The following is a 14266-nucleotide window of genomic DNA, read 5'->3' as shown; positions in this document are numbered from 1 at the left end:
TGTTGTGTTCTTCACGCTCTTCATTCGTTTGCGCTTTGTGCATTTCTGTGTCACGGTAGAAGCAAAAACTGCAGCGGAAAACAACTATGGCTCGCATTGTCACTTACCGAAATTAGTTCCCAACAAATCCCAGCATCGCCCCGACTTCTAGCTGGCTCCATTTGCTATTTTATTCCGTTGTTGCTAGTTACTCATTGTTTTCGTCATTGACTTAAAGTGTTTTGCTTTATCTTCTTGCACTTTCGCTCAAGTCGTGCAAATGACTACCGCACTCCCACTCCCACTCCCACTCCCACTCTTACTTTCAGAAATTTATGATATGGGTTTTTCATAATTTTTAAAGCCGGATGTTCACGCTGAGGTTTCGCGAGCACCTATTGCTGTTAAACATCCTTTCCCAATAATTTAGCTTCTTCCATGAACGAGTGTAAGAGTGGAGTTAATTCGGAAGAAATTCTCAATTAAAAAATCTGACCTACGCCTCCACACAGAAATGCCTTTACTTCCATTCCTATAAATTAGTGTATGCCTATTACATAATTTGCTAATTTTTTTATCCCATTTAGTATATGGAAAATGAGCATCACTTAATAGGAAGCGCGGAGTATTTGGAAAATGAGCAGCAGCGCTAGCTCCCTTGATTTCTAAGCCTAAAACGTGCTTTAAGCTCTTTCAAAGCGTTGCCTCCCGCTTGCGTTTTAAATCACGAAACATTTACTTTCTTATCACACCACTTAGACGTTGCGTGGCAACAACAACAGCGCGCCAGCAGTAAGTTTTATGGCCCACATAAAATTCGCGCCGCCGTCATTTTAAAGCAATTTGCGTTTTATAATGACTTCCAAGGCGTAATTCAACTAACCACACCAAGCGGATTCCATTCATGAATGAACAAAACTAGACGCGTACACGGACGATGGACGCTGAACGAACAGAAAAAACTTCAATGATGATGTAGAGTATTTCCAGCGCGCGGCCAAGCTTGAGCCAAGCATGCTGTGACAAATGTGCAGCTAAAATAGCAAAGAGCAGAATGCAAAATGTGAATTATGTAGGAGAGTGTATTGTTAACGTCGCACAATAAATTATTAAAGATTGCCGGCAGTCAGAAATGCGGAAGCAGCTAAAAGTGTTCTATGTAAAAGAAGTGGCGCTGGCGTTACATGGCACGACGCGGGCGCCGCGCGCGCTAAGTGACTAATAAATCATGATTATAGCATAATGCCGGAGTAGCTATGAATGGCGGCAAAACAATCGAGTGCACTTGTGCTACAACGACGCTGACGGCGCTCATTCATTTGCATGTTACGTATACGCCCTGGCCGGCCGTGTCGCACCACTCAGCTGCTCTGGCGGCAATTTCATAAGGCGGCGCATAAACAATTTCCACAAAACGACACAGCAACGGGCCGAAATAAATATACAAATCTAAACATGGCTGATGGAAAATCAAATCGCCAACAAAAAGTCACTTAAAATCATTGGCAACGGCGGATCATCAATCCCACTCACTGCACATAAATTGTTCATGAATTTCATTTAGTGTAACGCTGACCAATGTTCCACTAAAGCGCCACTGCCGGCGAACATATTGTTTGGTTGCTAATGGGAATGCTCTAAATGCCGAAACAGTGCCATTGCAGAGACGCGGATGGAGTTGAAGCGGAGCGCTAGTTAATGCCAAATGCTCTCCGAACGGACGGAATGTGCGTATTTTAGGATGGCAAATATACAGACGATTAGGGTTACCCGGCTTTGCCCTACACATCCATTTAATTCCAGGGTTTGTGGCCAATAAAATATTGTTGTTGCCGTTGGAATGTTGTTACTTTATTTGTTACCGCAACGAGTCATATAAATGTCGGCGCTTTCGACTCTTCGTCAGTGTGTATGTGTGCATATTCAAATACATTTTTTGTGGTCCTGTTGGTTCGAATGCAATTCCTGCCATTTCAGCAGCAGCGGTGGGTGAGGCATACATGCGTACACCCGCACTGCGCCACTTGATGTACGCAAGTGCACTTGAGCAATTTAAGCATTTACACATTTGACCTCAAAATGTCAACGATGGCTGCAGTAATTGCTCATTGAATGCGGCCGCAGCAGTCAAGCACTGCCACGAATTGCTGCCGTTGCCCTTTTCTGTTTAATTTTTCCGTTCACCCATATCCCCTCGGTAATATCCTGTAGGAAAATCCCAAATCAGCGAGGCAAATGACCAAAGGTCACCAATTTATTGGCCCGCTCTTCGCCAAATCGAATGCAAGCCATATCCAGCAGTCCCTTAGGCCCACCTTTGACAACGTGGTCAAAATTATCGAACGCCTGGAAGTATATGTAGCCGTGAATGTGAAATAATTAATAAAAACATATTTCCAAAAAATTTAAAATTTAAATCACTTAAAGAGTAGAATTGAACTTTTAATCACTTTATACGATTAACCGGAAATTCTACTTGACTATTCAACGGAATTATATATATTTATGTATTGTTTATAGAATATGTCGCTTACGGCATAAACACACACACATACATAATATGTGCATTTGTTGCTCTATGCTACACAGCTTTGCAAGTTTTTTGTCAAAGAAAAGTGTTTCCGGCGCTGATGACAAGCAAAAGCTCGCAAACGCCTCAGCTCCTACACTAATTGCCTTTACTTGTTTCCATTCTTCGCAACTTTCTTTCAGTAATTAATTTTTATTGTTCTTTGTGTGATTTTCTTTTCCAAATTTTACACTGTGTCCTCAAGAGTTGTGTCAAAGCCAGCTAGCCTCAAAACCATGAAACTAACCTCAAAGGAACAAATGCCTGAAAAAACTCCCACAATCACACACTCATACATATATACATATGATATAATATATAATAAGAAAACTGCAGAAGACGTCAGCTATATTTTCAACTGAATATTTTTAGTGCAACAAATTCCGCATACTCTTGTCTCTTCTTGTCTTAATCCTTTGAGTCAAGGTGAATCACTTAAGCCGTTTATGTATATATGTATGCACATAAGTATGTGTGTAAGTAAGCGATATTTGACAAAAGCTTTTTTGTGTGCGCAATTTTTTTTATTGTTTCACAGCCTTCCGCATCGCCCCGAGAGCCGAGCGAAACGCATTTTCCAGCAAACTTAGATCTTACCGAAAGTTAAGCCCTTGAAGACGCAGATTAATCAAGGTACACACGAATACACCTGCATATTTGTGCATTCCAAGAAATGAAACAACAAACTAGTCAGGAAAGAAATCAGTTGTTTAAAGAGGGGAGGCAGTTACTTCGACGGACCAAAAATTTTCAAGAAAAGAACCCACAGGACATCAGTCCGTTAAAAAAGTGGTTGCTTCATTGGAAAAACGCACTCGACTGACTATTTGGACTTGTGAGTAAGTAGTTTACAACTGTCGATTTCACTGCGTGAGAATTATATACAGCAGTGACAACAACAACTACAGCTGCAAGTGTTAAACTTTTCAGTGCAACCAGCGAGTTTCCATTTCCGTATACTTTCATGTGTGCAGTATGTACAGTTTCGTAAACAATTTTTAACAAATGCATTTTCCGTTTTTTTTGTTTTCTGCATTCACCGCTATTCCCGTTTTGCCGTTCGTCAACGCTGTTCCGTAACCTACTTTACTAACATGATTTGCCCGATTTCCGCTTTGAACACACTTTTTTATGCTTTTACAGTTATGTGCCAGACAATGGAAAAAGTGATATCCGGAATGTCGAAACTTCTTAATGGAAGCATTACTATAATCTCACGTATGCATAAGCATGTACGTACATATGTATGTATGTATATCGCCAGTTATTGGAAGCTGAAGCTGAGGGTAATCCATTAGACTCTTCAAATTGCATAAAAGAAGGAACAAAAAACGCTTTACTCGGGATGGGTAGTTGAGGGAGAAGTTCTTCGTTTTTTCTGTTGGTTGAAATTTTACAAAAAAATATTTTGTTCACAATTTTGTTTGGCAGGACTGCATGGCAACCCCATATTTTTTAAATTCGAAAAGAACTGCGCGAATTAATGTTCCATTTCGCTTACTAATACAAATATTCGCCGTGCTTTTTGTTTGTGTTGCCGTTGTTATTGTAGGCGCGATTCCGCATGGCTGGAGCTTATTTAACTTGTAATAAACATTTTCATTAACGAAATTATTGCGTAATTAATTGCATTCCATTCTCGCATTGTATTCAAAGTCCCCTCTCTGAAAATCGTTAAATTAGAAATGCAAAATCAAAAGCAATTCACAAAAATGACAAATCTCAGTTTCCTTTTCATCTTCCCAGCCAACATTTCATTGATTCAACAAAAAGCCTGGACATTTATGTCAGTCAAGCACTCTCCGCCCACCCTCTACGTTGCGCGAACGGAACAAAATCACTTTGTACGAGTATTTCTCTCGGTCCTTTAGTTATGCAGCTTTACTCGTCAAATAATGTATGGTATACACATATGAATACTACACAAACAACACCAATAAATCAGCACTTAATCTAGTCTTATATTAAATGTTTTTTAATACCCTCTTTTGTGGGGCACATCACCACTACACAGGATCTGGGTTAGATTCCAGTTTCGATCCACGTAAAGAAACTTTATCTGAAAACTTGTCGATTATCTTCATGAGCGCCCTAAGTCGACTGGAAATCACTGGCGGAGACGCGGACAGTATTCTGATGAAGGAACGTACTTAATATAGGGTAGTCCTATTTCTAATCAAACTTCAACTTTTTTTTTATATTTATAATGAACTAAATATGCACCATATTGATCAACCACTTTCGCATTTTTCCACCAGAGGCATTATTTCATCAGTGTAAAACTTTTCTGGTTTCTCGGCGAAAAACTGCGACAAGTAATTTTCACAGACTTCTCTGAAAAGCCAACTTTACTCCATTAAGGGAGTTCTGCATTGATCGAAACAAATGGTAGTCCGATGGTGCAAGGTCAGGGCTATATGGTGGATGCATCAAAACTTCCCAGCCAAGCTCTCCCAGTGTTTGCCGAGCTATCAAAGATGTGTGTGGTCTAGCGTTGCTTCAATCTCATCAGATGTTGACAGTAAAATGTAGAATCAATCGTTCGACCATGATGCTCACGCCGCGAAGTGATGTGATTTGACAGTCACAAGGTGACTTCATGGTAGCTGGCTGCCAACTGGCTCTATATAAGAAAAGAAGGCACCGTGCCTGGCCAATGCTTGAGTGATGCTTACGCCGCGAAGTGATGTGATTTGAATGTCACAAGGTCCATTCAATTTTTCACAGACAATTCATGTAGTACCCAAATATCAAGCTTATTTTTGTAGCCTGTCTTTTTCAAATGGTTCAAAACCGTTTGATGATGAATGTTAAGTTCCTTAGCGATGTCATGGCCGCTTATGTTACGATGATGGTCAATCTTTTCCATAATTTCATTGACTTTTTCAACGATAGGCCGACCAGCGCGAGGTGCATTTTTCACATCGAAATTTCCAGTACGGAAGTGAGCGAACCATTCTTGTGCTACACGAACTGATACAGCATCGTATACTTCTAAAATATCATTGGTGGCTTGCGAGGCATTCTTCCTTTTTTAAACAAAAATTTCAAAATATAGCGAATTTCTTCATTATTTTCACTCATTTTTGAATAGCTGTAACCTTTTCGACATCCTCAAATTTATTTTTCCTTTGGTTAGATGAAGCTTAAAATCTCACCTTTCCAACACTATATGGCGTGAGACAATGTGATTGGTAGCACTGGAGATATACGACTGCAACGACATCTATTGTCGAAATACGAAGAGAATTTTTCGACCACTCAACATTATATATAAGGGCTTGATGTCACAAGTATTATTTTTGAAAGATAATTTTCATCTGCGGGAGTGTTGACTTTGAGGCTACCATACGGGTGTTCAGAAACTCACCGCCTTGTCACCATACCCTGTTCGGTCGGCCTTACTTTAACAACTTCTCACTTCGCAATCGCTCTTTTATTAGATTTTCCAACACAGCGATTATTCTTAATGACCATTAACACATAGCAAAAGCCATCGGCAGGATAGCCGAAGAAGCTGCATTCTCGGGCGTATGCGAGAGTGTCATCAAGCGTCGGGAAATGAAATGCATTAGAATTAAATTACAAGCTATTAAGCAATCAAATAATATACTTCTAAATGGGTCGCCGCACACACACAAACATGCGTATACCAACAACAGCTGTAGTGTCTGACGTTGTTGCTGCCGCTGTCAGTGGCATCGTTGTTCACCGACAATGGCATCATTATGCGAAATTTAATTTTATGTGAAAGCTTGCTCTAGTCGACACACACACACACGCATGCACACGCAGAAATAGACAGCTGCAAAGGAAACGCAACAAGAGGACGACATGAATTTTAATGGACGGACATGCACATTATCACCACGATAAAGCGCGCAGCTTCCGATGGCGGAAGCGCGGTGCAGAGGCGAGTGCGCCACCAGGAAGACGGCACTCATGTAAAAGCCATATGCCACACACACACACTTACACGCACGACGCGGCTCATAAATGCATACACGCTCGCAAAATTGCAAATTTGGCTGCAATTTTGAGAACAAAAACAAATATATGACACACTTAAATATTCGCTGCCAATTGAACTGGAGGTCAGAACTCCAAGGACGAACAAGCGCGCTCAAGGAATGTTCGCTCCGAAACCCGTTGCATTTGTAGCGCTCTCTACTTTTTGAAATGTTTTGACATGATTTAGACTTTTGTGTATGTAGCGCGAGTGTGTCTGTCGATCTGCTCATACTTAGTTGGCACCAAAGCTCCTCCTCGCCGTATCCGCCATTTAACTGAAGCAACAATTTACTTGCATTGATGAGCAGACATGAAGCGGAATGACACGCTCTGTCGTTGCCATCCGTTATTGCAGCTTACAAAAGCCGCCTGCAGAAGTTCTCATCATTAACGTCGTTCTCCTCGTTGCATTGTCAGCGCGCGCTTCAGAAGTGTCAAAGTGATGTAGAGTAATTAAGGCTGACATGCTTCGGGTGAGTTGTTGGTGCCGTGGAAACCGGTGTGGATGACATGCAACCGGCAAGAACAACAAACGCTGACAATGTGCTTGTGGCTGTGGCAATGCGAAATTGTGAATGCAAATGTGTCAGAAGTAATTGTGGCGGAAAGCGCCGATAAGCGCCGCTTGCATTGTGTTGTTGTGCGCGGGCTTACAAGAAGAGGAATTAATAATCGCGGTGGCAGCGCTTCATTGCCTTCGACTCGCATAAGGAATTCAGTGCGGTCTGACGAACTGGACGTGTGCTGGCTTTGCAAACACACACAGCCAATGGGCGGTCTCTGCGCTTCCAGAAAATCTACTTCAACAAAAGAAAACACGTTTCCTTTATATGCATTGCATAACACATTGAGTTTTGTTAAATATTCGGCCTTTCGCATTAAAAGGACAAACGCAATATATGTATGGAATCGTGCATATGTAACGACTTATGCGTGAGCTTGCTGTTATGTATGGATCCTGTTCGCTGTCCTTCCTCTGTGGTTAATCCAACATTCAAACCGCGTTGCGGTAAATGTGGACTCCTGTCAGCTTAAGTCTTTCAGCAGCAACAATTGCAGTCTACAACGGACACCAACGAGCATGCAATATTGCCCCGTGACCTATGCGGAACTTTGAAGAGATAGCTTTACCTTACAACGTTCATTGTAATTTTTTGAATTTTCGTAAAAAGTCCTTTCTCGACGAACAAAAACCAAATTCTATAAGCCACTCATTATTCCCATCCTGCTGTATGGTATAGAGGCATGGACGATGAGAACATTTGATGAGTCGACGTTACGAGTGTTCGAGAGAAAAAGTCCTTGGCGCATTGGTCACGACGAATACCGCATTCTATGGAACGATGAGCTGTATGAGATATACGATGACATTGACATAGTTCATCGAATTAAGGGACGGCGGCTGCGCTGGATAGATCACAACGTACGTATGGACGAAAACACTCCAGCTCTGAAAGTATTCGACGCAGTACCCGCCGGGAGAAGCAGAGGAAGAGAAAGACCTCCACTCCGTTGGAAAGACCAGGTGGAGAGGGACCTGGCTTCGCTTGGAACCTCCAATTGGCGCCAACTTGCGAAAAGAAGAAACGACTGGCGTGCTGTTGTTAACTCGGCTATATCCGCGTAAGCGGTTTCTACGCCAGTAAAGAAGATGAAGAACCTCTTTCTTTAGCCTAATATATGATAGAATGACAGAAAGTGGTACTGAAGCCTAACTATAACATCTCTGGCTTTGTAGCTGGCCAAATACTCACACTCCTGCCGCTTTCCCAAAAATTAAATGCTGAATATTTTACACTCCGCTAACAACAATATTAAATTTGAAATCGTCCCACTTTGTACATATTAATCGGCTGAATGAGGTTTGAGGTAACCCTGAATTCAGAGAACGCACCTTGAAACCACAAGCAAGAGCTTGTATTCGAAAACTGTCTAAGCTAAAGGAAAAGAAACAAGTGACCAGGTCTTTTGGGCGCATTCCAAACCAACAAAAGCTTGTCGAGGAAGCTTCCCAATCTGTCCAACATGGAATGCATGCAACTATTAATTTCGCACGGTTCACTTCCCATACACACACTCTCGGAAGCAACAGCTCTCTACAAAGACACATACTCATACGTACATATGTATTTATATACATTTGAGAAGGGATAATAATAACGGCTGCGATGTCAGCAATATGTACGAATATATGGGAATGCTTGTCATAAACTATTGCAGCATGTGCTGGAGCGCTTACGCTTGGATGCCGGCAACAGTTACAGTTGCAGAGGTTTCTGCCGCAGGCGCTTGGCTGCCGATGCAGACGTAAGTGTCGCGGCCATTGTTTCAGCATAAAATTCACAACAACAACAACTATAATATGTATCACACAGCGGAAGGATGCGCTCAGTGGACAAGCACCGCTGCGCAAAACATTTATTGGACGCACGAATGCACAAGCAAGCAAGGCGCGCCGTCACGCCAGTGAGGCAAATGATTTTTTGTTTTATGGGTTTATAGGAGCCAACACATGTGGCATTAACAAAATATTATTTACCTGCATTCAACATAAGCGCCCCCGCCCCCCTACCGCGAAGCGCCGATGAATTCCCTTCTTCGTCGTGCATTGACGGTCGGCCGTCCACAGACCGCACTCGCCTCTTGAGCTCCCATCCATTTGCAACGGTATCTTCAACTGTGACCGCAAGCTTTTACATGTTCTACATACATACACATATTTACGTATGTGTGTGTGCTTCTTAAACCGCTTGTTGACAGGTTTAAGCTTTAAGGCTGAAACATGAAATAAAAATGGTCCACTGAGGCTTCAGAGTTCATGCTCACTTTGCCAACAACAATAAATATCAACTGCATACCCACTAGAGGATGTAATCGTAGCCGCACCACTTTAAAAGGTTGATAGGTCTATAACTTTCATTTCATATCAACTGCATACCCACTAGAGGATGTAATCGTAGCCGCACCACTTTAAAAGGTTGATAGGTCTATAACTTTCATTTCCGATGAAAACTCAATATTTTAAATTATCTACAAAATAAAGACGAAAACTTTGGCAACCGGCGATTTATCTCTCAAAATCGTGGACTTTAAGTTCGGTCAAGATATATTTCCACAACTTATGAAACCCCTCTGGAAAAACAACTATTTTCTACAGGACTTTAAAGTAGATCACCGTGGCGATGCTAGCCTCCTCATATGACTCAAATTTATGGCCGGCGAATGCAAATTTCACAATTCATAGCCTAGTTCTACCAGTGCTAGTAACAGCGGAGGTGTGAGCCGATGCATTGACATGATCGGAAGCACTTTTTATGCGCCAAATAGGGCAATTGGTCACCGCTGGTCACCAATCCAGAGAAGTAGAAACTTAAATGTGGTACCTTGAGGAGCAGCAAAATCAACTGGTATTAGTTTCGGCTACGAAGTCTGGCCGGAAAGTTAAATGTGATACTTTCAGATGCAGTCATCTCATTTGGCACGGCCTTTCGCACAATATCGTGGTGGCTCCGGTTAAATAGCCATATACCGGCAGAGCTTACCTGGTGACATTTTAGTATGCTTGCATCACCGGGTGATGGACCAAAGTGATTTATGATGGGTCTCTAACACTACCGAGGTTGGCGTCGTTGTCGGCAAGTAGATATGCCATTCAAAGCCCTTAAAGTCAATAAGGTTTTGAATGTCGGCCTTTATTCAATAAATTTCATAAACATCAGTTGTTTTTATATGTTTCGTTCGCTTTTTATCTACACGGACATTTATTTTATCTTACTATCACATTTTCAAATAATTCAAAGAACATACAAGTATATAGATACATCCGATCCGATCCGATGTAGTCGCATCAAAAAGTTGCTCGTTTTCCAAAGACTTCACTGCAAACGCTGAAAGAGATAAGTGAATAGAGAAAAGCGGTTAGTGGCATGAACACTATGGTGCAAAATAAAGGTTTTCGAAATGCACGCGAAAGCAAATTTTGGCTGCCAAATTGCTCAAGCTAACAGGGTTAGATTCTGCATGAAGAAATTGGGATTTATTAGTGACTGTTATAAATGACGGTGATAACAAACCAGATCTCGATTCAGACGCAGCTGAACTTCAAATACTCTCGCAACTTTTATCAATTGAAAGGGTGTGAAATAATTACAGATGTCTCGTGATCGTGGCAGTTTTGATATACAAGTATAGGGTTATAATAGATCTGTTTTAAGTATTACAAATAACCGAGGGGTGAAAAATATTTTACACTCTTGCGAAAGTAGAATAACACTAGTTTACAGGCATTTTGCGACTGTGATGTTAGAGGCGGTTTCTTGCTAATTTTGGGTTGCTAAAGCGAATATGAAAATTTTCTAACACGAAGGATTTTGTGTTATAGTCAAGAGGTGTAGGGCCACCACCATTTATTAAAATGGCAAAACAAAGCAGTGCGTGATGGAAAATTCTTGAACTCAAATTCGTAGTCAAGGCACCTCAAACACCCACAGGCAGCTTACCACTTCAGACGCAACTTTGTTGAGTAGTGTAACGACTGAAATTTCAATTAAAGGAAAACACAGTTATGCTGTGTTCTTTTGCAGCTCGGTTGTAAGCACTGAGTTGTTTAGATTTGTGCAAATGACCTTTTTCAACACTAATACATACATAAATGGCAAACTTATTAATTTTCCACATTTACTGTTATATTCACGCACACATCCACACATACATACACATTGCGAATATGTAATAAAAAGAACAACAAAGCAAGAGAAAAATAACTGTCTAAGTGAGGGTTTAGTGATATTAATACCGGGAGGATTAGCCGTAAATCTGTAGTCGCAGAAAAAACTGTTCAAATTTTCTAAATCAGTTAATTATGTAACCACACTTAGGTAAGTAAACATAAATACACGTGTGTTCTCAGTATCATGAGGATTGTCAAAGCTACAAAAGGCGAAAATTTGTATGTGCGAAATCCAAAATTACTTCTTCGTACTTTCCCGCGACTGCAGATTTTCGCTAAATCACGGATGTGAACGACTGGGTGAGTATTTGCTTGCTTTTTGTTGATATGTTGTGGGTAAGTGAGTTAATGTGAAGGGCTTAAAATCACAGCTTTCAAGGGAAAAACCCGCTAGGTGTAAGTACAAGGCAAGAGTTGCCGCTCTTCAGTAGTCCTCGTATCAACGCCAAGTCATCGGGAGTCAGAGACCATCCACTTAGCTGGCCCACCGACTGCAATTCCGGACACCGGTCCATGAGGATCTGCACGAAAAGCCACAATTAACAGAAATACAAAGGCAAAAGTACGGCTACCGGCATGCGGCTATGAATACCTCAATGGATTGCACGGTCAAGTTAGGCGCCAATGTGAACCAGACATCCTCCAATGCGTAGAAATCGTGCTCCACGAAAATACTGAAACGTTAATATGTAGGTATGAATACGGATTAATAAATTCAACATATGTGGCAATAATATTAGAATTTTAATTTCCAACTCAAAAAAAGTCAGACTAGGTGACTGACGCCCAATTTAACACTGCATACATTCTAAGTTTCATGGTGGTCCCAAAAATAGTAAGCAAGGAAATTACCGGTTAAAGAGATATGCAAATCAAACACTCAAAGTGCATACACAGCATACATTTAGGCGCTTACGTCAAACCTTAAAATCAGTAAAATAAAATTTGAAAACCAAAATAACACTCGGCTCACTAACTACGGTGCGACTCCAAAATATTTTGATTACACTTACGAGTTATTGTGCTTACTTAATGATATCTTCATCCGTGAAATTGATGCTGTCCACGGCCAACCGTTTCAACTGCCTGCAACTGCAGATGAGCATCTTCAGTGAAGTGTTGGACATGGGGCTGCTGAGCATTTCCAAGCCCTCTAAGCATTCAAACCGATTGCTGTCCTTTGTGTAGGAGAGTCCATCCATCATGTAGCAGTCCAAGTCGACCAGCAAGGGACAGGCACGGACTATTTCGCTTATCTCCATGTGGCCGACGCCCTTTATCATGGTCAGGTGGCTGAGATTGTGGCCGATTTTGTCGAGCACTTCCATTACTTCAGCGCACGAAAATTTGTAGACTTTCAATTTTCTTAGAAATGTGCTCGTCAGCACCGAAAGTGATCCGGCCTTAGGTGTGTCCAGGTATAGGGATTCCAAGTGCGGACAAGTTTTCATAATAACACGAAGCGTCTCCTCGTCTGTGCCGGTGTCGTGTAAATAGCGCAGCTTGCAAGTAAAGTTCTCGTCAATATTATCATGCACGAACTTCAGCGAAGCGCCCACAAACGAGTAGGTGGAGAGTGTCTCCACATTGGGGCAGTGCTCTAATATTAGTGCAATATCTGAGTAGCAGATATTCTCCTCGCCAGGCATGCCAACGTCCACGACCGTTAACTTATCATTACACATACCGTGACTGAGAGACTCTATCCCGATTTCGGTGATGTCTGTCTCACCAGATATGTCCAACACTTTCAGTTGACTGCAGTGTTTGGCGATCACCTCCAGCAGATCATCGTTGGCAATATATGGTACAAACAACTTGGTCAAATACTTGCATTTGCGCACGATTTCAAAGAGGTAATGCATGTGCTCCTCCTTGACCCACACCCCCTTCAAGTTGAGCACGCGCAAACCGGTGCCCTGGGCGGCAATCACTTGCAGAATCTTCTCATAATACGAAAAGGGGAAGACTTCGGTGACCAAAAACGCTACACTGCCGTTAAGCAGCATTTGCAGACAAGTGAAACGCATATTGGCATCCAGGTAGTCGGAGCTGAGTATGACCCGCAGCAGGTCTTGATATATGTTCCAGGTGGCGCCAGTCTGCTCGAGATACTGATTGATGTCGACCATCACGATGTCGATGTCCAGCACAACATCGGGAGCATACTTGGCGTAGCCGATCGTAGAAACAATCTGGTTGGCAAGTTCGGCCAAGGCACTATCGCTCAACGACCGAACGCCACACTTTTTAGACATTTTCAAAATTAACGAGTTCTAACGGTTTCTCAATAATTAAAATGTATGTATGTACGTAGACCGGTTTGTAATAGCGCCCGGTATTTCTCACTATTTTAAGTAAGGGGAATTGTTGGTATTAGTCCTCCAATTTAATGTGATTCATTCCGTTCAGTTAGACACGTGACTTCCATTTGTTTGTAAACATAACAAAGTAAATAAAAACAAATATATGTATGTATGTATAATTGATGTTTACATGAGCTCTCTCAAAATGCTCTCATTACTGCTGTATCTTTTACGCTCTCATTTTCCTCACTGGCGAAAGCTTCTGTCGCAGGGTAAAAGTTACGTCACTTTTTGTTTATTTTTAAAAAACTGTCTTCAAAACTAGAAAAACATATATATTTGCCTGATTTGGCAGTACGCGGTGTTTTCAAGTATTTCACTTCTTTCAAAACACAGATAATGTACCATGAATACTAAAAACTAATCAAGTTATCAATCAAATCCGTTCAAAAACTGCCGTATATTTCCTCAAATCCGTGCGCGTAGCCAGAGAAATACATCTTCATGTCTGGCGATCAAAATCGGTACTGCGTTGAATAGCAAAAGCTTTCTGAACGGTATTTTCTATTCTTGAAACGGTAGCGTATATGCACATACACACACTTTTCCAAACGAAATTAAACTCTTGAATATCGCTAAAATTTGTGAATACTCAGAAAAGGAACCAACGAA

At 41.5% G+C, this 14266-nt stretch overlaps 1 protein-coding gene across 5 annotated transcripts; it reads right to left on the bottom strand.

Annotated features, from left to right (window-relative positions):
• Nucleotides 1-10278: 10278 nt before the first annotated feature.
• LOC126753051 (uncharacterized) lies at nt 10279-14144 on the bottom strand. 5 transcript variants are annotated; one of them, XR_007666083.1, is made up of 4 exons: nt 12318-14144; nt 11881-11962; nt 11541-11809; nt 10279-10446 (listed from the first exon to the last, which is right to left on the bottom strand). XR_007666083.1 is itself a non-coding variant. In XM_050464170.1 (4 exons), the coding sequence occupies exons 1-3, from the start codon at nt 13544-13546 to the stop codon at nt 11663-11665; spliced, it is 1458 nt and encodes a 485-aa protein (XP_050320127.1). In that variant the 5' UTR covers nt 13547-14144; the 3' UTR covers nt 10279-10446; nt 11658-11662. The 5 variants fall into 5 exon arrangements, 3 of the variants coding, with proteins under 3 accessions (XP_050320127.1, XP_050320128.1, XP_050320130.1); XM_050464170.1 differs by having other exon boundaries at nt 11658-11809; XM_050464171.1 differs by having other exon boundaries at nt 11693-11809; nt 12318-14143.
• Between the last annotated feature and the right edge of the window lie 122 nt (nt 14145-14266).

Source organism: Bactrocera neohumeralis, chromosome 3 (genome assembly GCF_024586455.1).
Source record: "Bactrocera neohumeralis isolate Rockhampton chromosome 3, APGP_CSIRO_Bneo_wtdbg2-racon-allhic-juicebox.fasta_v2, whole genome shotgun sequence".
NCBI lineage: Eukaryota > Metazoa > Arthropoda > Insecta > Diptera > Tephritidae > Bactrocera > Bactrocera neohumeralis.
The sequence above is the reverse complement of the archived record's forward strand: the minus strand, read 5'-3'. Positions and strand labels throughout refer to the sequence as shown.

Bases quoted from the DNA above. Each gene is read 5' to 3' on its own strand.
- LOC126753051 (XM_050464170.1), bottom strand. From the start codon at position 13,546: ATGTCTAAAAAGTGTGGCGTTCGGTCGTTGAGCGATAGTGCCTTGGCC. The intron at 11,963-12,317 runs GTAAGCACAATA...TTAACGTTTCAG, and splicing joins ACGGATGAAGATATCATTAA to TATTTTCGTGGAGCACGATT. The intron at 11,810-11,880 runs GTATTCATAGCC...CTTTTCGTGCAG, and splicing joins TGACCGTGCAATCCATTGAG to ATCCTCATGGACCGGTGTCC.